The sequence below is a fragment of the Ascaphus truei genome, chromosome 1 (genome assembly GCF_040206685.1).
Source record: "Ascaphus truei isolate aAscTru1 chromosome 1, aAscTru1.hap1, whole genome shotgun sequence".
In the NCBI taxonomy this organism is placed as follows: domain Eukaryota; kingdom Metazoa; phylum Chordata; class Amphibia; order Anura; family Ascaphidae; genus Ascaphus; species Ascaphus truei.
In genome coordinates, this window is record NC_134483.1 from 419,045,148 (window position 1) to 419,068,032 (window position 22,885).

The 22,885-nt window shown below is 43.2% G+C and overlaps 2 protein-coding genes across 4 annotated transcripts in view; one reads left to right on the plus strand and one right to left on the minus strand.

Moving 5' to 3' along the window:
* Positions 1 to 588: 588 nt before the first annotated feature.
* On the minus strand, positions 589 to 9,987 carry RAB33B (RAB33B, member RAS oncogene family). 2 transcript variants are annotated; one of them, XM_075615139.1, is made up of 3 exons: positions 9,585 to 9,987; positions 8,905 to 9,196; positions 589 to 6,203 (listed from the first exon to the last, which is right to left on the minus strand). In XM_075615139.1, the coding sequence occupies exons 1-3, from the start codon at positions 9,680 to 9,682 to the stop codon at positions 5,769 to 5,771; spliced, it is 825 nt and encodes a 274-aa protein (XP_075471254.1). In that variant the 5' UTR covers positions 9,683 to 9,987; the 3' UTR covers positions 589 to 5,768. The 2 variants fall into 2 exon arrangements, with proteins under 2 accessions (XP_075471254.1, XP_075471263.1); XM_075615148.1 differs by having other exon boundaries at positions 9,878 to 9,982.
* The window catches only part of LOC142503102 (malate synthase-like), a 79,847-nt gene continuing 66,371 nt past the window's right edge, over positions 9,410 to 22,885 (plus strand). Inside the window, exons 1-2 of one of the 2 annotated variants that reach the window (XM_075615108.1) lie at positions 9,410 to 10,775; positions 10,895 to 10,967. The gene's annotated coding sequence lies outside the window, so the exon portion shown is untranslated. The remainder of the gene's footprint in view (positions 10,776 to 10,894; positions 10,968 to 22,885) is intronic. The other variant, XM_075615117.1, reaches the window with a different exon arrangement.

Here is a 22,885-nt window from a genome sequence, read left to right on the forward strand (position 1 = left end):
TCTCCTTTATTTACCGTTATGAGCGCGCGTTCCCGTGCACTCAGCGGTGCCATCCTTGTTTTTTTTTTTTTTTTCCTTTCAGCCACCGCTGGCTGCCCCCGGGTGAGATCGGGGCCCCCGGCTTCAGGGTTCTCATGTTAGCAATTCCCGCTTGTTCCCCCAGCCTCTAGGGTGTCCCACTGTACCGATCAATGCGTAAGTCCATGTAAGTGAAAAAGGTTAAAAGGTTCACTAAAAAAGGCTTTGCTAACACCAGAAGAAAAAAAAAATCTTCACGGTCCAAATGTAGTGAGGAAAAGGGTTTGAAATGTAAATACAGCCTTCAGCTAAAAATAAGTTGGAAACCCCACTGCTAGTCGCGAGTCACTTCTTACATTATCCTTTTGTTGTTTATAGAAAGGTTATTTCCTGAAAAGGTCTCTCCCCCGTCCCCAATCAAAGTTATTGTGACATCATTTTGTATTATAAAGTAGCCGTCGTCACCCGGAACCCCCCCCCCCCCTTTTTTTTTAAACTTGCCATGGGCTATTTGTTTGACTTGATATTTCAATGAAGAATAGTATAAAATATGTCTGGTTTTACAGTATATGAATTTAAATCTGGGTTTATTTCCAGTTTCAGACCTTTTTCAAGGCCGAGCTTCACAGCAGGACTGAAACATAGGAGAGATGTCCTCACCGGGGAGGAGAAACAGCGGGGCACGAAACATAGCAAAAAAAAATGTTAAAAAAAATAATAATAAAAAAAATAAAACACCCACACATGCAGATTGAAATGCATATGAGACTGAACGCTCCTCTTCCTTTGTCAACGTTACAGTTACTGGATGTGTACTCCAAGAGCTCAGCGCCTACAAGCACTACATTATTTTCTAAGTGCAGATCTCATAACAGGTACAAAAAGTAAAGTCGCAATTATCACAAATCACTATAGAAATTATGGATCTGTTAAAAGTCATTAGTGGACTAAAAAGGAGATTGTATGATATTAAACGGACACCAACACATTCAATACAATATATAACAAATTACCATTTCTCAAGTTGCGATTAGATGTTATTTGCAATTAATTTGCCAATAAAAACTAAATAAAATCTAGTCCTGGAAAGCAGCAATCTATGCTCACCCACTAAAGAAACTAGACTTGTTTTGACTAGAAAATAACATTACTCAAACTTAAGGACAAGTGAAAATAACTCCCATTTTCAATGCAAGTTCATCTTTAAAAGATGCAATCCATACAGAGAAGTTTAACAGCAAAAAATAAAAAAGTCACTACCCTATTATACGAATGCTGTTCAAAAATAATATACAGCACTTAAATATTGGGGAAATTTAGGCCAAAAAGCCCAACATTGAAAGGCACTTACAAAAGCTGTGCAATACAAACGGCTTTCCTCACTGGCACAAAGCTAAAGTGTATGAAACATTTTACTTTAAACAGTTTTTTCATTTGCTATAAAATAGTCTAATAATACATGTACAAAAAGAGCAGTTTGTACATTTGTGCTACCGCCTGTTTTACAGCAGCAAACATTGATTTTTCCTTCATGTTCCCTGTTTAACCTTTAACGTAACAGGGAGAGGCATGCAGCAGTCTGATATTTCCCCCTCTGAAGTACCGCTGAAGTACTGTACATAACAAAAACTTTAGATCACTAGTTATATAAAACTATGTAAAGGTGATTAGCAAATGTCAGTTCGTCTCCTATAACCTTTTTGCTAGCCAATCATGTTAGGACATTGATTAAAAGCACTTTGCCAGTACTTTCCGGGGACGTTGGCAGATTTAATAATTTCCTAAATTCTGACTCCCAAATTTCACCCAAATAATTTGTGCCTATTTTAATATCCACGCGTCCATCAGCAGGTTGGGTTTATTCTATTGCAACGTCTTATAAAATTACTTCAAAGCTTACAATTTAAATAACATTTTTTTTTTTAATTACTTAAAAATTGTACAAACTAGAGGCTGATCAATGATCAGATTCAGGTGACTTGTGGCTCCCTGTACATACTGCGCCCGTGAGAGGCCGGTGCTACATACATATACAATGATTAACACCCCACCTCCTTTGAAAACAAAAAAACAGGAGTTAAAAAAAAAACAAAAATAAAAACAAAAAAAAAAAAACAGGTGGCGTGTTTAACCTGTTCACTACTGAGGCAATTTACTCATGCGTGGCCAAGGGAATTGTAGGATTTGTACAATCACATCTTTAGAACGATGACTTGGTCAGTTTTGTGGGAAATTCTAGTAAACCCATAGGCTTTTTTCCCATCCAGAACAAGTTAGCCTTTAATTAAGCGATGGTGCCAAATGCATATTAGATCGTGTGACATACGGCTATCTAAATGGGCCCTATCACACACACCATATAACCCGTTATTGTGTACTGTAAGACTATAACATCCAATAAAATGTCCTCTTTATGTAGTGAATGTTTTTATAGGACAAAAAGGCTGTTGGGTCCCAAAGTAGCATTACACAGATTGAGTTACTATAATTACATGAGATAGTAGCGGTAATTAAACTATGATTCACACAGACACGACGACTACAATTTTCTAATATTACACAAGTCGAGGTGCCCTGGGATGGGTCACTTTAACCTGCTGTACAAAGCAGGACTATAAAGAGTGTCCCTTTCTATGATGACGGGTAAACTAAAAAATGGGAATATTCTTCTGTGCAACTGTACTCCCCCCCATTCCCACCCGGCAGAGAAGTTACAGTAATGGGGATATCTTCAATGAGAGGGAACCACCAATATCAAATCAAAGGTCACCCTATATATTTGTAAGAATAAAAAGGCCAGTGGGATCTTGTGAGTGTTCAAAGACAATGTAAATGTATATATTTAGATGTTCTTGAATTTAGCAGAATGAGAAAAGCAAAAAAATACATTTTTCAAAAGATACAAAATTAATCAAACAGTTACTCAATTTTTCAAAGGAAGACAATTACACTGCCAAGTTGATTTTTTTTTTTACTTGCCGTGTAGTACTGGTCTTTAAAGGAAGAAATGAATGCAGCCGTGACCCCAAAAGGAGGTAACGCTCAAGAACGTAATGCTTGTTATTGGTCACCTTTAAAGAGACCCTTTAAAATATGTATTCAAAAAACATTATAGTTATTAGAGGATTTCACAATGAAGTACATCACTTGAAAATTGAACGTAAAAGCCGTATTACATATTTAAATAAAGATGGAGCGATCAGAAAAGAAAGGGGACAGCACACTCAGTTAACGTGTCTATTCCTTGTGGAAAAAGCTATGCCATATCTGCAATATGGATAAATGCTCCACTAGCCTTTCAGACCATTCTGCGGGATTTCTCATTTTGTAAATATACCCTCGCCACACAGAGAACAGCAAAGGAGGTGTTTCCGTGCTGGTTACGTCTCCGTCCCGCCCCCTGCAGTAGAATCTAAGAGGAAGGGTTACCCCATCTCAATTCTGTAGCCATTTAAATGGATCAAATCAGCAGAAAATGCTAAAATCACTGTGCAAATATTGCAGTTCAAGTACATTAGTACACACAAAACACAAAGTTATTCTTCCTTTGCAGGAAGTTGTATTCCCTTCTCCAATGAATCCCTTTGAGAAGACAACCACATTGCTTTGAAAGCAAAAATAATCCCTTTCAATGTTAACGGGACATGATTCACAATTGTTAGCGGCAGTAAAGCATGACCGTGTTTAACAACTTAATTCACAGGCCCTTTAAACAGTATTTAAAAAAAAAAAAGAAAATATATGTGATATTCACTTTAGCCAATGACTCCATCGCCTGATGTAATATCTACCATTAGACAAATATTTATGCAAAGTTTCAGTAAGTTTTCCAGATAACCAAAGCCATTTCTTCAAATGTGACACAGGTCAACAAAGAATGACAGACATTTTGTTATAGAAGGACCGGTCCTAAAGTCTGGGATGACCCATGACAGGAAAGCATTTGTTGTCACATACAGGTGTAAGAAATAATGGCTTTTATAAATGTTGTCAAAGTAAGGCTGCGCTTATATTGCCGGCGACAGCAACGTCGCGTCAAAACAAATGCATTGTCGCCGGCACTTATATTGAACGCAACGGAGCTACCAAAATTCTGGTAGTCAGTGGCATTTGATTTTTGGAGAGACGGTCTCCACATGTGACTGGCTATAAGCCAATCAGGGAGCTTCTCCGCCTGTCTGCCTTCCCCCTTGCTGACGTCTCCAGAATCTGAAATACAACTTTTGCAATGGCGGCGGCATCGGTCGCGTCGCCGGCTGTATAAGCGCAGCCTTAAGCAGACTGGGAGATCAGTCCATCTGTGCAGTTCAGTGGTAAATAGAAATATAGTGAGTTGTATCCACCATTCCTAATATATCAAAATGGTAAGGATGTTTGTATACATTGTTATTAGAGATTGTGGCAAATCCTTTTGTCCATAGGAAAAAAACCATGTATGGCTTTTAACCTCCTTTACTTGTTTAATATGCCCGGTTAATAGTCTTTGTAAATTTGGTTGTTGACTTTTCACATTAATGTATGCATTACTGCTGAAATATGTATACGGTATGAGAGGTACTTGGCTAAGATTATCAAATGACTCCAGGTCACTGTGACCGTCACGTATTAAAAGGGTGCACCTGCACTTTAAACCAGTTACAATCCAATGTTTAATAGGTTAAAATTATGTAAGACCAAAGAAAATCCACTTTAAAAAAAAAAAAAATCCCCATTTGCCACGAGAGGTCAACTGTCACTTTTGTTCCATCCCAATAATAAAAGGGAGTCATTAATGCAAAACTGTCAGATTACCAGTTATGCAAGGAGTTAGCATAACGTACGGATAAGGACAATTCTGGCACAAAAAATAATTACAGCTACACTTACCAGAATGCTTTGAGAAAAGTAACCGGTAAACACAGCCCACTGACTTAGAGTCATTTAGTAATGTCATACTAAGTTGTTCTCTAAAAGCACCATGTCACGGCTATTACCACCATCCCTTTTTGCTTCCCAAATGCCCCTTCTCTGCCACTGCCAGAATTTAACAACAAAAATGTACACTAAATGGTTCTCTAAATCCATGCTACCGTCCTCTTTGCATCACGGTGTTACCATCTGGGACTGTATCAGCCAGCAATTTACTGCCGAGCAAAGTGTTGTTAACCAAGGATGCACAGAAGAGGTCAGCTAATAAATGTCATCCGGGAGGACAACAGCAGTTTCCAAACCTCAAACTGCTGCAGCTTTACAGTTAAGTGTGCACTGTGCCATTGCAATTCTCATCATGAGCACTTGCAACTAGCACACAGAGCAACCTTAATGTAAAATGTGTATCCAAGTATGAAATCACTGCCGAAAACAACATCGCTATATGCTGTTAAAACACGGCTATATTGTGCAGGTCATTATAAATGCACAATGACCTGGTGAGCCTTGAAGTATTAAAATTGCACTTGCCAAACGAGCTATGCCTCTGTGCAGAAGGAATTTGCAACCCAGTGAAAAACATTCCAGAGCTGAAAGGGCAAAGTTCTCAGATACTACACTGCCCTTTACAAATGGCCCCATGTACATATACCTCCACTCATTGGAACTCTCGTAAAACGGCAGACGATCACATGCCTCGGGTCAGACATTACAATAACCATGCATCCTCCTGGCCTGCCCATCAATAAGCAGCCTCCTGCGTGACTGCAATTGTTAGATCAGGCGAGTAAGCAGCAGAAAGGACCTTCTGCAGTTCAGTGTATTTGGTGAAAACAAAAAGGCTAGCAACCGCAGAAAGAACCCGTCTTCTGTACAGAATCGAGCCCCACTGTATTCTCTGGAGGCTGACTCAAAATCAGCGGCCGGTGGCTCTTGAGCTTGTGGGCCAGCGTCATGAAAATGGCCTCAACGTGGTCAGTTGTGTTCTTGGCGGAGGTCTCGAACATGGGCATGCTGTGTGAGTCTGCAAACTTCTGAGCCAGGTCCGTGGGCACCTCGATGGAGTCCCTCAGGTCACACTTGTTGCCAACCAAGATGCGGGGCACGTCGTTGGTGTACAAGTGCTGCTTGCACTCCTCGATCCAGGCAGGCAGGCTCTGGAAACTGGCCATGTTGGTCATATCGTACACAAAAACCACGGCATGCACATTCCTGTAGTAGTGCTGCACCATGCTCTTGCGGAAGCGCTCCTGTCCTGCAGTGTCCCACAGCTGGATCTGAAACGGAGTATAAAGCACAGAAGCTTAGCACACTCTAAACACAATGATAGGGTAGACCAGGGATGCACAATCTTTCCCGCTGCATCCCTCCGCCTGCTTCTCTCCCTGCTCGCCCTCTCCACCCCCCCCACTCCCCTACCTCTTCTCCGGCGTCATTTGATGCTTCGTCGCCAAAGACAAGGTAAGGATAGTTGCAGAGGCCTCACACATTTAATTTAAATGCCGTGGGGAAGAGGCCGGGGCCTCCAACTGCTACGACCCACCTGAAAATTTTTGCACCCCTCCTGGGTCGCACCCCCTCAGTTTGCACACCCCTGGGGTAGATGTTGACTTCAGCAGTCTAATCACCTCCACTTCTCTCTCGAACGGGATCAAGTGCAAGAATAATGTTGGTTCTGGTGACTGTGCTAAGCATTGTAAAAAGTAGATTTTGAAGAAAAGCAACTTTAAAAATCCTTTTTTGGGTCCAAAGACTTATTTTTCTCCTTTCTAAAATAAAATAGAGTATTCCACAAACATGCATTAAAAAAAAAAAATATGGGGGGGAAGCAATGATAATCCCACTTTAGGAGAGTTCTGGAATCCATACATTTAGGATACAGATAAAATAGATATGTCAGAAAGATGAGCTATTTCAATGGTGCATGATTTACACCTTCACTTTTTAGGACCTGCTGAACTTAATGTACAGCTTGGAAAAACAAGAAACAGAAGTCCAGAGCAACATCCAATGTGACAAAAATACACAGTGAAATACATGTATCTCTCAAGAAAAGAGTCATTTAGTTAACCCTTTGGTCAAAGCGTATAAACCTGCAAGCCACTTACAAGGCATGACCCCAATATCGCAGGTCCTAACACTAACTGGTTAAAATCCTTATTTACCTCTATAATTAGGGGAAGGATGGTCCTGGCATTGAACCTGTCGCAACCAGCTGCATGAAAAGACAACCTGCTTACTTGGACAGTGGGGAGGGGTGAGCTTTAAACCCTGGGTGGGAGGAGCCACTAGCCTCCAAAACAGCTGAGAGTGTATCTTATATACCAGCCCTATTTTTATTAAAATGTTATTATGCCATGGTGTTTTTTTCCTCTATTTTTGTACGGGTGTAATATCACCTGGATAGTCCTAAGAAGATCTGTGAAACCCTGCATTTATTATAACACCCAAAAAGACAGAGATATCCACCGACGTTTGAGATTAAGAGATCTCTAGAAGTGATTTTGCCCGGTGTGAATATCACAATCAGAATTTGTGGAAGTGTTCCATTATCATGTGGAAACGGTTTTATATGGCTGTGCAGTATTACACTGTTTATCCTATCTTCCACATATACACTGGACGTACCGAGTCTACGCGCCAGAGGACAACATTCGCTTTCCACATTGCTTCACCTATGGAGGGCTGTGAAAACCCCTCTCTGGACTTGAGTATAATGCCAGACTTTTATTTACTTCTGGACATTTATATACTATCGGAACTGTGTTTCATTGAGGCAATTTCGACACTTATTGTCACATACAATTTAGTATAGTGAGTGGTTAGCGCTGCAATTATTTTTTTTCTGCGATAGCAACAAAGGGCAGATTAGATACCAAAATGTGGTCTGTCTCTGCTGGTTCATGGGGGGGTCACAAACACACCTGTTTATTTACAAATTTGCCAAATTATTTATACACCCTGAAGTTAAAATCGATGCAGACACCAAGTTCTGACTACATCACTAGCACACCCTCCAACAGTGTGGCTATACAACAGGTACCACCTGATTCACTACTGCTGCTGCATGCTGTTACTTCTTAAAGCAGCAGTTCAAGCAATATCCTACGTGTGTTTAATAAATCAGTTCTGCACTATGAGAAAATACTTGTAGCATTTAAAAAAAAAAAAAAAAAATGTTTTAAAGACGTTTAAATGTTCCCAAGGCCTCGGTCATGTATCTGGCGGGCGGGCGGGCGGAGGCGCGCTGAGGCTCAGGGAAAGCGGGTGCTATCCCTGGCCTTAGACAGCGCGCCGTCCGGGGGCGTGTCGGCAGGCAGGCCAGTGACATCACGGAGCTGGTTCGCCTAAGACCTACGCTACCGCAAGCGCGCGGAAGCGTAGGCAAGCCCCTACTAAAGCCGCTCTCATTGCGGCTGTAGGGGCTCAGTGCCGAGCGGAAGCGCGCCTACGCCCGCAAGCACTAAACATGGACGCGGCCTAATGCAGGAAGCATTTACAAAGTGACAGTCCCCTTCCCCTTCTGATAGGCTCTGGCTCTTGAGCCCCGCCCTCTCTCTAGCAGTGACCCAATTGTATCTCCTCTCTCTAGCAGTGAACAAATTGTATCTTGTAACTGCCAGTCAATCATATTATAGAATTACATTGCCCAGAATGCTGTGCAAGAACTGAATTAAATAACCTGGAGCAAGCGATCATTACAGGAGAACTGATCGATCTGCAGCGTAGCTAATCACTTCTCAGTGTGCAGATTGTATTAAATGCCCATATGTAATGGGAAATATATATTTTTTTAAAACGGCAGCTTGAACTGCAGCTTTAAGCAATCCCTATGGAAGCCACTTAACCTGGGCAGGTCACCTTCCTGTGCAATAGGTAGAGCGAACATAAGCATGTGGTGTATCTGCTATGCAAACACAGATGCAGGGCATGCCCCACCCTCATCTACAGGTGCAGGGCATGCACCACCCTCCTCACCTTGATCTTCTCTCCGTCTATCTCCACGCTCCGCTCCCTGAAGTCCACTCCTATGGTGGCCTCCGTCCTCTCCGGGAAGCGGCTCGCGCAGAACCGGTACGTCAGGCACGTCTTGCCCACGTTGGAGTCTCCGATGACGATGATCTTGAAGATCCTGGCGCGCGGGGCTCCGAACGAGCATGTGCTGCTCACGCTCATCTCCAGCGAGGACTCCAACCCCCCTCCGCCAGCGGCTGCTTCACTCCCGCCATCCGCCCGGGAGGCGGGGCCTGGTGACGTCATCTCCAACACCCTGCAGTTTGAAAAAAAGAAAAACAGTGAGCCCACGCGCCACGTAATGAGTGCGTTGTGTAGCGCGAGATATGACCGTCACACACACACACACACACACACACACACACACACACACACACACACACACACACACACACACACACACACACACACACACACACACACACACACACACACACACACACACACACACACACACACACACACACACACACACACACACACACACACACACACACACGTGTTCCACGTCTCGCGCTAACTTCGCAACGGTCAGCAGCGCTAGTCTATCACCGACGGCCTCCCGGGCCGAGGAGCAGCTTTCACCGAGCCAATGTGGGACATGGGACTGCTAGAAGGAGGAGGGAGTTGTGTTCTCCTGTTACCTGGAGGGAGCCGGTGGTGGTGGTGGTTTGCGTGATTCACCACTCCCGGCGAGGTGATGTGGCTGCCTCTTCTTGGGAGCTGCCGGCTGATTTGGCATTTTCACTGCCCTCCCCCTTACTGAAAGCGGGCGGGCCAGCGGGCCACCTCCTCTCTCCTCCCTACGCACGGCGGCTTGAGACGCCGAGCGATGTGAGGGAGAAGCAGGAGATGGCGAACAAAGCGCTAACGAATGATTACAAACACGACTGGATATGTCCTATTGGAGACATGTTCAATGATTGATTGCCTGTACCTGAACAAGAGTTTGGCTTGTCCGACTTCATGTCTGCGAACGGAAACCTTTTTTTTTTTTCTTCTTTTCTTTGCCCCAATCAAAGATGGCTGCGGGGAGGAGGTCCGTCAGTAACGGGGTGGCTCTGCTTGTGACCACGCCCTCCTGAATGCACGTTCCGTGTGATTGATAGGCAGCTGGATGGCGGATCAGGGACAGCTCGGTGTGGGAAGGAGTCACTGCTTCACTGTGCAGTATGGGATCATTGATAGTTGTGCAAGTTGCCTTAACAAAAGTAGTAATAGTACTAGTAGTTATGTGCCTTATTTGTTGAACAAACATTTTTTTCCCTTCTCATGTTCCTACAAGGGAGCTTGAAAATAAAAGGAAACATGATCCCCTTTTATCGATCAAATGGTTTATTTTACATAGGACATATATGCAAATACAGCCAATGCACTCAGAGTAGCACAACATGAAAGTACTTCAAATCCGTAGGCTTATGGTCGAACGCCATTGCGCAACCACCACCTCGTGCTTTACACGCCATGTTTTAGAAAGAATGATATAATATTTATGCTTTGAAGACCAAAAAGAGATTAAATATGCCTTTCCTTAAAACGTATACAACAAAAGACAGAAAAGCCCCAAAGCTACATCCAATATGATAAAAATACACAGTGAAATACCTATACAGGTAGTCCTCGCTATCCAACGTTTCACTTTGCAACGAATGGCATATCCAACACTTTACAATGCAACTCTATGGGTCGTTTTTCGACACCTGAATGCGTTATCTAACGTTGATCGCCACTGATTAACATGGGACTCACTTTACAACGGTTTCCCTATCCAACGCTACTTCCAGAACAGATTCCGTTGGATAACCGAGAACTGCCTGTACATCTCCTAAAAAAGGGTAATTTAGTTAAACCCTTTGGACAAAGCGCTATAAGCCTGCTGCCACATCAAGGTGTGACCACATTTTGCAGGTCCTAACACTACATGATTAAAATTCTTATTTGCCTCTATAATTAGAGGAAGAATCATCGCATTGGATCTGTCGCAACATGAAAAAGACTGCATATTGTTTACATCCACAGACCATAAGGTAGATGACAAAATTAGTCTTACAAGAGATGAATGAATTGATTTTAAAAGTTGGTATTTTATTGGGAAAGGTTTTGTTTTTTTTTATCAGATGTGAACAGATCTTACAGTGTGCATATTGGTATGAACCCCTCAGTGTAGGAAAAAAAGTACATTGGTTCAGTTTATTTTCAATTTTTGGAACATTTAATGTTATAATATGTTCTATTGAGAATTGACCTATTCCTAATCAATATGATTTATTCATTGAAATCCTGATTATGATCAGCCTCACAGATACCCAGCAAGCTTCAGAAACCCCCCAAAATTACGACAATATATACAGTGGCGGCCGACCTGAGTCTAAGTCGGCTAGATCCGCGGCTCTCAGATTATCCCGGTTAGGTGCGTTTTTTTTTTCGCCCGGAGTGATTTGCGTTATTTTAGCGCTTGTGATATTAGCATTTTATTCTCGCTGTCTGCAATACTGCAATGCCATGTAAAAACTCAGGGGGGCGTTTGCGAGCTGTTGTCTTGGAAGTCAAATACTTTCGCAGTTCAACCTACGTCAGTACACAGTCTGTGTGCGCGCGCAGTAATTGTAAATTTGCATATTTAAAGTATACTGTACATGCATTTGCAGTGCTGTGCTGCTGTACAGTATGTCTCATTTGAAAATACAGCGCGCTCCCCTCTCTCAGGATAATTAACTGCACTGCAGGGTATTTCAACTTCTTATCTTCTCTACAATGCAGTACATCTCTCCGACACCATTCCTTTGAACGTGTGTCTGGTTTCAATCACATTCCTGCTTGACAGCAGGTGATTACTACGCATGCGCCTGTTACTTCGCCCACCACTGCTTGCTTGCTTGAGTGAGTGACCACAAGCCTGCAAAAACCATCTTGATACTGTATTACGATATTCAATCTGTGCTGTAGCTTTTGACTGCACATGGCTGATTTGTGTGCTTTTTACGTACTGTATTTGGGGTGTATTATTATGGTGAACTGCCTTTTGAAATTAAAGTATGTCATTATCTTCGAACTTCATGCAGCTGTTCCCTGTAGCCCCCTCCCCCACGAACACACACAAGGCTAGCTGAAGGATTTAAAATTCCACAGAGTCGTTAATTTTCTGAATCTTGACATTGTGTTCTTAATCCGTCCATAGCCGAGCTACAAAGCCTCACTGCGCCTGCATGTAATCCTCTTTGAGATGGGAGCTAGCTGCTTACTGCGCATGACTCACCCAACCCCCCCCTCCACAGAGTCGTTACATTTCTGAATCTTGACATTGTGTTGTTAATCTGTCCATAGCCGAGCTACAAAGCCTCACTGCGCCTGCGTGTAATCCTCTTTGAGATGGGAGCTTTGAGGCTTTGTTTACGGTAACGCTTTGGAAAATCCCTTCTCGAATTTGATTTGCACAGAGCATCACCTCTCTATGCGCCTGTGAGTAATCCTCTTTCGGATGGGAGCTAGTTGATTACTGCTCATGCGGCTGTAACTTCACCCACCACTGCTTGCTTGAGTGCCCCCCCCAAAAAAAAATTTTAATTATAATTTTTTAACTGTTATTTTACCCACAAGCCTGCAAAAACAACCTTCATATTTCAATATTCAATCTGTGCATTTGACTGCACATGGTTGATTTGTGTGGTTTTTATGTACTGTATTTGGGGGTGTAGGGATCAAATTATTATGATGAACTGCCTTTTGAAATTACTGTACTCTACTCTATGTAATTTCTTTGAACTGCTGCACAACTAATCCTTCATCCCTCCACCACGCACACACAAACTCTTATCGACAGACACCTCCACAGAGTCATTAATTTTCTGAATGTAATCCTCTTTGAGATGGGAGCTAGCTGCTTACTGTGCATGACTCACCCAACTTCCCCCCCCCCCCACAGAGTCATTACTTTTCTGAAGCTAGTCATTGTGTTTTTAATCCGTCCCTAGCCGAGCGTCAATCACCTCACTGCGCCTGCATGTAATCCTCTTTGAGATGGGAGCTAACGCATGACTCACCCAACCCCCCCAACCCTTTGAGGCTTTGTTTACGGTAACGCTTTGGAAAATCCCTTCTCGAATTTGAAATGTAAATCTGATTTGCACAGCATTGTGAGAATTGAGAGTTAAAAAACCCATTAACTGATTCATGTTGTTTTGTCATTCATTCTTATTCATTGGTGTACTGTGGGGGGAGGGGGGTCGGTGTTGTCAATGATTATGATTAGCAGGAATGTAAATAAATATTTATTTTATTTTATCAGGAACCAAAAAATACAAATATAAAAATAATCATGAATAATATATAATGCAGTCTTTATTAAGTTCTTCTGGCAGATTAAAATTGGATAAACATTTAGAAAACATTTGTAAAACATGGATAAACATGAATAATGCACATTTATAAGAATATTATTTAATAATATATACTGTAATGTAATATATATATATATATATATATATATATATATATATATATATATATATATATATATATACTGTACACAGAATGAGGAACAAGATAAAGACGGAAAAAATAATATTACTATATATATATATATATATATATATATATATATATTATTTTTTCCGTCTTTATCTTGTTCCTCATTCTGTGTACATTACAGTAGTTCATTGAGAGAGGAGAGGTTTTCTGTACATCAGATATGCTGTTTATATACTGTACATTTGACTGTACAAACAGATTAGACTGGACACAACACCCCACCTCCCCCCAGGCCACCCTTTTTTCCTGAAACGACAAGAAAACAAAAAATTAGTGCAGTTATGTGCGTACTGTATTATGGCATTGTGTGATGTGTAGAACTTCTGTAGATGGCTGGTGCTGCTTTCTCTGGAAAGAAAAAAATTGAGCAGTTAGTAGGCAGTTACTGTAGTACTGTCCAACTAGTCTAATGTACAGTATACTGGAACTACTGTATACTCTGACTACTGTTAAATACTATGTAACCAGATGGCTGCTGCTACTCTCTCTGGAAAGAAAAAACTGTAACTACTGTATACTCTGACTATTAGGAAAGAAAAAATCTGTGCCATACTTACCTGTATCATACTGTACTTACAATACTACAGTACAGTACTACTTTCCTGATGCTTGCCCATTACGCGCGATCACAATGGGCAACACAGTCGCAATATGGTCTACATATTTATTGCAGCGTTCCACGGTGAGTACATCGTTCCAAAAACTCATTATGCCTTTCGCCAACTCGTCCTTTTTGGAGGGTTTCACCACTTTCCGGATATGGTCCTTCAACTGATGCCAGACCATTTCGATCGGATTGAATTCTGGCGATCTGTCATTGGAAAAAAAGGACAATTAGTTTAAGAGATACAGTACACAGTGAAAACAGTGGGGAAAAAATGAGACACGGTTAACGCACTTACTCCGCTGGCGTCTTCCCCCAGTTGATACCGCGCTCAAGGATATGCACTGTTGACGCAGTGTGCTTCGGATCGTTGTCCTGGTAGAAATGGTGACCATCCGGGAACGCGCGTGTGATGTATTGCACTATCTCAGGGACAATTTTGTCTTGGAAGAAAGCTTTATTCATGATTCCTATAACAAGAAAAGAAAAGTGCTAAAAAAACTGCACAATAGTACAGTACAGTGCATACAGTAAGGCTACACTAGTACAGTACAGTGTATAAGGCTACATTATATTTTACCTTCAAAGATGACAATGCATCCTGGTCCACGCCTAGAGATGGCACCCCACACATGCAGCTTCACTGGGTGTTTTGGACGCGGCTTCATAGATATGCAACCTTTTTTGTGGAATGCAAAGGTTGCAAATCTCTCCAGCGACACAGTAGACTCGTCAGTGAAGATGCAATTCTGGAAAGTTTCTCCACTGTCGATCCATGCCTGGGCCTGGACCACTCTTTTTGAAGTGAAACTTCTTTAGTGGCACCTCATTCGTGATGGGGCAAAAATGGATTGTGGAGACAGAAATGAAATGGATGTGACGTCAGTGCTGGCAGTTGAGGCCGGGCTGTGTTCTGGCTCAGCCCGACCCCAACACTGACATCCCAACCACTCAAAAAATCAAATGCGGCGGCGGCGATAGTCGCCGGCGCCGCTCCTAATGGCCGCCGTTCCCCGCCTGCTGCCGTGCCGTGTATGCGCAGTTGTGATGGCGCCACTGACTCCAATCACCGCGGGAGGAGTGGGGAGGGGGTGGCGCGCAGCCGCTATCTCCCCCTGGCGGGTGCAGGCCCAGCAGCACACTGACCTGGTGCTCCTGCAGGTCTTCCCACTCCCGCAGCGCCGGCAAGCTCACGGACGCTGTTCCCTGCCCGCTGCTATGCCGCGCATGCGCAGTTGTGATGGCGCCGCTGACGGACGCCACACATGCGCAGAAGCGGCTGGCAGCGACGCCTTTCCACCCACACCGCCCTCCACTGACGCGGGGGTATGTGTGTGTGTGTATGTATGTGTGTCAGTCAGTGTGTGTGTGTGTGTATGTATGTGAGTCAGTGTGTGTATGTATGTGTGTCAGTCCGTGTGTGTGTGTATGTATGTGTGTCAGTCGGTGTGTGTATGTATGTGTCAGTCAGTGTGTGTGTGTGTGTGTGTGTGTGTATGTATGTGTGTCAGTCAGTATGTGTGTGTCAGTCAGTGTGTGTGTGTGTGTGTCAGTCAGTGTGTGTGTGTGTCAGTCAGTGTGTGTGTGTGTGTGTATGTATGTGTGTCAGCCAGTGTGTGTGTGTATGTATGTATGTGTGTCAGTCAGTGTGTGTGTGTGTGTGTGTGTGTGTATGTATGTGTGTCAGTCAGTGTGTGTGTCAGTCAGTGTGTGTGTGTGTATGCGTGTCAGTCAGTGTGTGTGTATGTGTGTCAGTGTATGTGTGTGTCAGTCAGTGTGTGTGTATGTGTTAGTCAGTGTGTTTGTATGTGTGTCAGTCAGTGTGTGTGTGTCCTGCTGTAGCCAGGGGCGGGGTGTAACATTGCGCACCACCTTCCCCCCCCCCCACACTGACTGACACACATACATACACACACACTGACTGACACACATACATACACACACACACTGACTGACACACATACACACATACACACACACACACACACACACACACACACACTGACTGATACACACACACACTGACACACATACACACACACTGACTGACACACATGCACACACACTGACTGACACATATGCACACACACTGACTGACACACACACTGACTGACACACTTACACACACACTGACTGACACACATACATACACACAAACTGACTGACACACATACACACATACTGACTGACACACACACACACACACACACACTGACTGACACACATACACACACACTGACTGACACACATACACACACACACACACACACACTGACTGACACACACACACACACACACACACACTGACTGACACACACACACCTACTGACTGACACACATACACACACACACACACTGACTCACATACATACACACACACACTGACTGACACATACATACACACACTGACTGACACACATACATACACACACACACTGACTGACTGACATACATACACACACTGACTGACACACACACACACACACAAACACTGACTGACACACATACATACACACACACACACTGACTGACACACACACACACACACACACACACACACTGACTCACATACACACACACTGACTCACATACATACGCTTCGATGACTCTGCCGCCACTGTCCCGGAAATCTTCAGCCCGTTTTTTCCACCCCTCGTCCTCGATGCTGCCGCTGCCCTCCCGGAAACCCACAGGCCATCTTCTCCAGTTCTATCCGACGACGCTGCCGCTGGTGCCTCTGAAATCCACCGGTCCCTTTCTCCTTTGCTCTTAGACGACTCTGCTTCTCGCCCGGAAATCCAAAGGTCACTTTCTCCATCCCTCTTCGACGCTGCCTTTTCTTCTCTACCGGATATTCACAGGTCACCTCCTCCACCCTTCTTCGACGACGCTGCCGCTTCTCTCCATGGAACCCCCATCTCATCCTCCGTAGCACCCATCCACCCAGATGTCCACACGCCATGCACAAGAAGCAGCTCGTTAGACCAGATGCTGAATGGGATAAGTGTGGATATCCCTGTGGACTCCATTATGCTGACAAAGATAGATCTGCTTCTGGAGACCATGCTAAATATGGAGCAACGGATGCAACATATGGATCAACGGATGGAAAAGATAGAGGCTGACATAGCGGGTATACATCATTTGCTCGGTGTTCATGCCCCTGTTTCCCCGACGCCGGAGCAGGAGGGTGGCATGGATGTGATGAATGGGAGCATCGACACCCTTCCATCACCAAGCGCACCCCCTCAACCAGAAGTGTACATGTATGCTGTTGAGGAGGACCTGACAACCCCGTCAAGACCACGCCAGGAGACAACACGGCGACCAAGACAGGAGGAAAGCTTCCTCCCAGGCAGCCTACCCTCGCCCGTCGCCTCAAGCACACCCGCTCACAGAAGACCTACATTCGCTCGCATCGATACGGTGCCCAACATCACCCTGCGCGATCTGCCACCAGCGCTCAGGGAGAAGTATAGGGTGATGAGTGCTGGTGAACCCCACAAGTATGCCTTGTACATTTTTAGGCACCATGTGCCCTACTCGTTGTACTGCGACTGGGCCTTCAGAGTGAACTACGAAGGAAATCGCGTAAAAAAGGCGCTTCCTGACAATTTAAGAAAGACCATTGTGGAGGAATTGCAGCTCTTTTATTCAATTACAGATCCTGTAATGAAAGGCGTTCGAGAATGCATTAATGGCGTTTTGCGCCATGCAAGGCATCGGCCATGGAAGGACAATCTGGTGGGGTACGCATTTGAGTGAGTGTTCAACTGTTGAAAATGTTTGGTACATGTTTTGTTCCAGTCCCGGAGGGCCGCAAACAGGCCCGGTTTTCAAGGTTGTCCTGAAAACCGGGCCTGTTTGCTGCCCTCAAGGACTGTAGTGGTGCAGGCCTGACTGTTCTGCACACCATCCCACTGCGAATGTTTTGGCTTGCTGTTCTTGTGTAAAGGAGATGTTCCGTTCTGTATATTTTATGAATAAAGAATTTTTTTTAATCACGGGAACTGTAAGACCATACTGTTGTGCTGAACTGTATTGTACATGTTTTGACCTGCTGTACTTAAATAAAGGAGATGTTGTTGTGTGTTTTTTAACTTGTATTTATACAGAAATGTTTTAACTTGCTGTACACACACACAGGACCTGCACAATTCCAGTCCCGGAGGGCCGCAAACAGACCCGGTTTTCAAGGTTGTCCTGAAAACCGGGCCTGTTTGCTGCCCTAGAGGACTGTAGTGGTGCAGGCCTGACTGACTGTTTTGCACACCATCCCACTGTATATGTTTCTTTAATAAAGGAGATGTTGCGTTTTGTATACTGTATTTTATGAATAAAGATTTTTTTTTAATCACAGGTAAGACCATACTGTTGTGCTGAACTGTATTGTACATGTTTTGACCTGCTGTACTTAAAGGAGATGTTGTTGTGTGTTTTTTAACTTGTATTTATACAGAAATGTTTTAACTTGCTGTACACACACACAGGACCTGCACAATTCCAGTCCCCGAGGGCCGCAAACAGGGACGGTTTTCAAAGGTTACCCTGAAAACCGGGCCTGTTTGCTGCCCTCGAGGACTGTACTGGTGCAGACTGTTTTGCAGACCATCCCACTGTATATGTTTTGACTTGCCGTTCTTTTATAAAGGAGATGTTGCGTTTTGTATATTTTATGAATAAAGAATTTGTTTTTATAACGTGACTGTAAACCATACTGACTGACTGTAAATGTTTTAACTTTCTATGCATAAATGTGTTCACTACTGTAGCAGTAAACCATACACCTGTTGATGTTTTGAATTGCTGTGCACTTAAAATGTTTCTACATTGTACAGTATTTGTAAATAAATGTTTTTGTACTTACTCCACTAATAAAAGAACTTGTTGATTTGTTTTACATTGTTCCATTGGCTCCTTTGCTACTGTAACAAAATACAGTGTTTCTAGAATGTACACTACTGTCCAGGCATACTGTACTGTATACTGTAGGCATGCTCAGTACTGCACATCACAAGAGTATTAAAAAAAATAGAAGACACATACTGTACTGTAAATACTGGCACTGTAAAGAAGACACACACTGTATGTACTGTAATACATGTTGAATAAATGCATTGTTTTTATTTTTTCGGGTTTATTACACAGTATACTGTTTATAAAAAAGTATTGTATACTGTACAGTCAGAAAACATCAGCATACTGTTTCAGGTACTGTACAGTATTCTATCCTAATCAATAACAACGGCCACTAAACTGTAGACTCCGGTACGTGGCTTTTTAAATCCGATTCAGCAATGTGCAGGCATTGTTACACAAAGCGATATTATCCATCGAAATCCCTCCATTAGCCGTTTTATTTTCTGAGGAAAAACAAAAAGAAAAGTTTTACTGTAATGGTCAGTCCCCTAAAGAAGTTCCCAGCCAGTCCCACCAATAATTTTCTCGGTGGGCGTCTCCTGTTCACATGTGCATGCGCCTACCGTCGATGCGATGACACGCATATGCGTTTCAAGAAGGCTCCAATGCGCATGCGACTAGCGTTCCACCAATTTTTCAGTATCTGCAGTACTGTAGAAGCCGCTCAGCCAATGATATTGCTTACAGGAGAATCGCTTGACTTTTGAATCGCACCGATATTGATACTGTATTGTCAAAATAAAAAAAAACACTGCCAGTCCAGTGTTCTTGATCATCCACGTTGATAGTTGGCAGCGGGACTATTACATCAGTCAGCTGATGAGGCTGGAAATCGCTTAGGTACATACAAGCTTGATTGAAACTGCACGCGAAATCCGGCTCAGGCTTGCTGGACAGACAGCAAGGGTTGTCACTGACGGTGGGACCGTTATTGGAAGCCGGTGCTGTGCATTGCTTGGCAGCGACTGTCGTTTCTTAGTTGGTTTTAACACGACCTTTCGCCTTTTGCCGTCTGCATGATCATAGATACAGGAAAAAGCTGGTGATACACACCAATACCCTCCAATAAATTGTGGCTCAATACGATAAAAACATGGATCGCTACATAACCTTTTCCTTATTGCACGCTTCCACACATGAGGAGCTGGCAAAAATTTGTAAAAGTCATAGTTTTCGATAAAATAGTGATACATTTGAACAACTGTTGCCATCTTATCATCTGTTGTATTAATCGCGGCCCATATCAAATACGAGTAACTTCTGTCGGGTTTTTGGAAAACGGGCTGCACTTGAACACTCATGGCGGCGGCTCTCTGGAGAATACTGTAACAGAAACTGGTCTTTGTCTTTCTTTAATATGAAAAGCCTAAATTGATACATTATTGCAACCTCTTCCTTCAGTCTCAAGGCCAATTTACAATAGCACACTGTGGTATCTTTTTTAAACGAAACACCTGCAAGTCGACACATTACTGAAGCGCATGCGCATTACAATTCATGAATATCTGCCATCTGGCGGACACGCGAAGAATTGCAACCTATTAAATCCGAACCATTCTCAATAAACGCATCAACCGCGCGTGACCCGTGCATGACCCGTGGCTGAGAACGCAAAATGAATGCGACATGCTCCCGGTGAAGTGCGTCGCATTCGAGAAAAAAGCCAGGAAAAAAGTGGCGATGTTTTAGAATAAAATGAGCCGCAGCAGTATATGTATATAAGTGTCAAAAGGAGTGCTACTGGGCATGGCTAATTGTATAAAACAAGAAACAAAGAAGTCCAGAGCAACATCAAATGTGACAAAAATACACAGTGAAATACCTTTATTATCTCTTGAAAAAGGGTAATTTAGTTAACCCGCTGGCCAAAGCGTATAAGCCTGCGAGCCACTTTCAAGGCATAACCAGTTTGCAGGTCCTAACACTAACTGAATAAAATCCTTATGTAGCTCTATAATTAGAGGCAGGATGTCCCTGGCATTGTGGCATTGAACATATCACAACCAGCTGCATGAAAAGAAAACCTACTTACTTGGAAAGTGGGGAGGGGCGAGCTTTAAACCCTGTGTGGGAAGAGCCACTAACCTCCTAAACAGCTGAGACCAGCTGGACAAAGTTAACAAACACACAGATACACAGCAAGCTCTCAGAAATCTCCCAAATTACCTCAAAAAAATATATAAATATATATATGGCGAGAGGGGTTAACCAGGCCAATAATAAAGGCATTATACCCGGCTGGTTAACCCTAAACCCTGTTGGGAGTGAAGGGGTTAAAATGTATTATCCCCATAATCCCGTTTTCTCCTACACCACCGCTATTAACCCTAAATCGTGTTGGGATGGAAGGGGTTAACTGTATGTTCACCACACTGACATGTTTACTCCTATAACACCGCTATTAACCCTAATCCCTTTTGGAACTGAAGGGGTTAAAATATATTGTCCCCCTAATATCATGTTTTCCCCTACACTATTATTTGTGTCCCTGTTTTGCAGCTCTAAAGCTAGCTGCAGGTAACTGGATGTATGAAATGTGCTAAGTGTATTTGTGGCACTAGGAAAGAGCTAGCACTCTAATTTTTGGAGTGCAGCTAAGTAAAAAGAAACCATACACACATATATAAAGTTTATAGTAGTGGCACAAGCAGAACATATTGTATTAATAAACTGGAATTATACTGTTGGTTTTAAATGTGAAGACAGGAAAACTTTTTTCTGTGAGCCGGGGAAAAATCCATTAGCATGCAAATATGCTAAGGGTGAAAGAACTGAGGGATTTCTCAACTCCGTCCTTCAAAGACACCCCGCAGAGAGGGTGCCTCAATGTCTATGAGAAGTCCGGAGTTGAAAGGCCTCAGCAATCCTAGGTGTTAGGATGGCTGGGATATTGTGAGTGCCAGATACCGGGGTAAAATATTGGTACTTCACACTTGGTAGCCAAACCCCAGACTTACTGTCGCCAGATAAGAAGTTGGACCCAGTATGGTAAGCAGCTTAGGTATCAAGTTGACACATGCTCTGTGCAAACCAGGAAGCCACTTCTGCCCATTCTATGAACTACTGGCAAGTCTGGGATAGGGGGGAAAAGTGTTCCCACGGAAGGGATTGGGTGTGTATGTTAGGTATAGGAGCCTTAACCCTATGAAGATGTCTGCAGCCAAGTCCCAGAGAGATTTACCTGATTTTAACAACGATTCAACCAAGTTCCAGCATCAGCGGTTCCGGAGTGTGAGGGGTTAATAATATTGTAACCAAGGATCATCCCCCTCTTCTGGAATTCGTTAGAGCTAAGGATTCCCGAACAAACCCTGTAAGGACTGAACGAATTTTTTCCTGTACACGGATCCTTTTGCGCACTCACTTGCATGCGTGCAGGGGTGCCCAGAGGCTGTTTCATTCCATGGACATTTGTTTTTGTTTCCCTATTTTTGTTTTATTGAGTGTATATTGTGAAGATTTGTGTGTCTGTCTGAAAATAAATAAATTACAATTTATTTTACCCAACTTGTGTGCTCAGGGCAGAATCCCGGTATTAATTTGTGTATAAGTCTTGGTCTCCCGTGACAATATATATATGCAGTGCTTGACAAATCACCAAAAAATCTACTCGCCGAACCAAAAAATCTACTCGACACAAAACCCCGCTCCTAGCACTAGCCCCAGCCCCGCTTTTTAAAAAATTAATTGAATAAATTCCTAGAAAGAACTAATACCATTCGTTTTTGACATAAGTTTATTTATTGTATTACATTTATACTTTACTACTATTAGTCCTTGTTACATGCGTGTGTGTGAATGTCGGATGACCTCACTAATCTAGAAAAAAAAGCCAGATGTGAATAACTAGTTTCCTGAACCCCTAAATCAGTAACTGGATGCCCCGCTTCACAA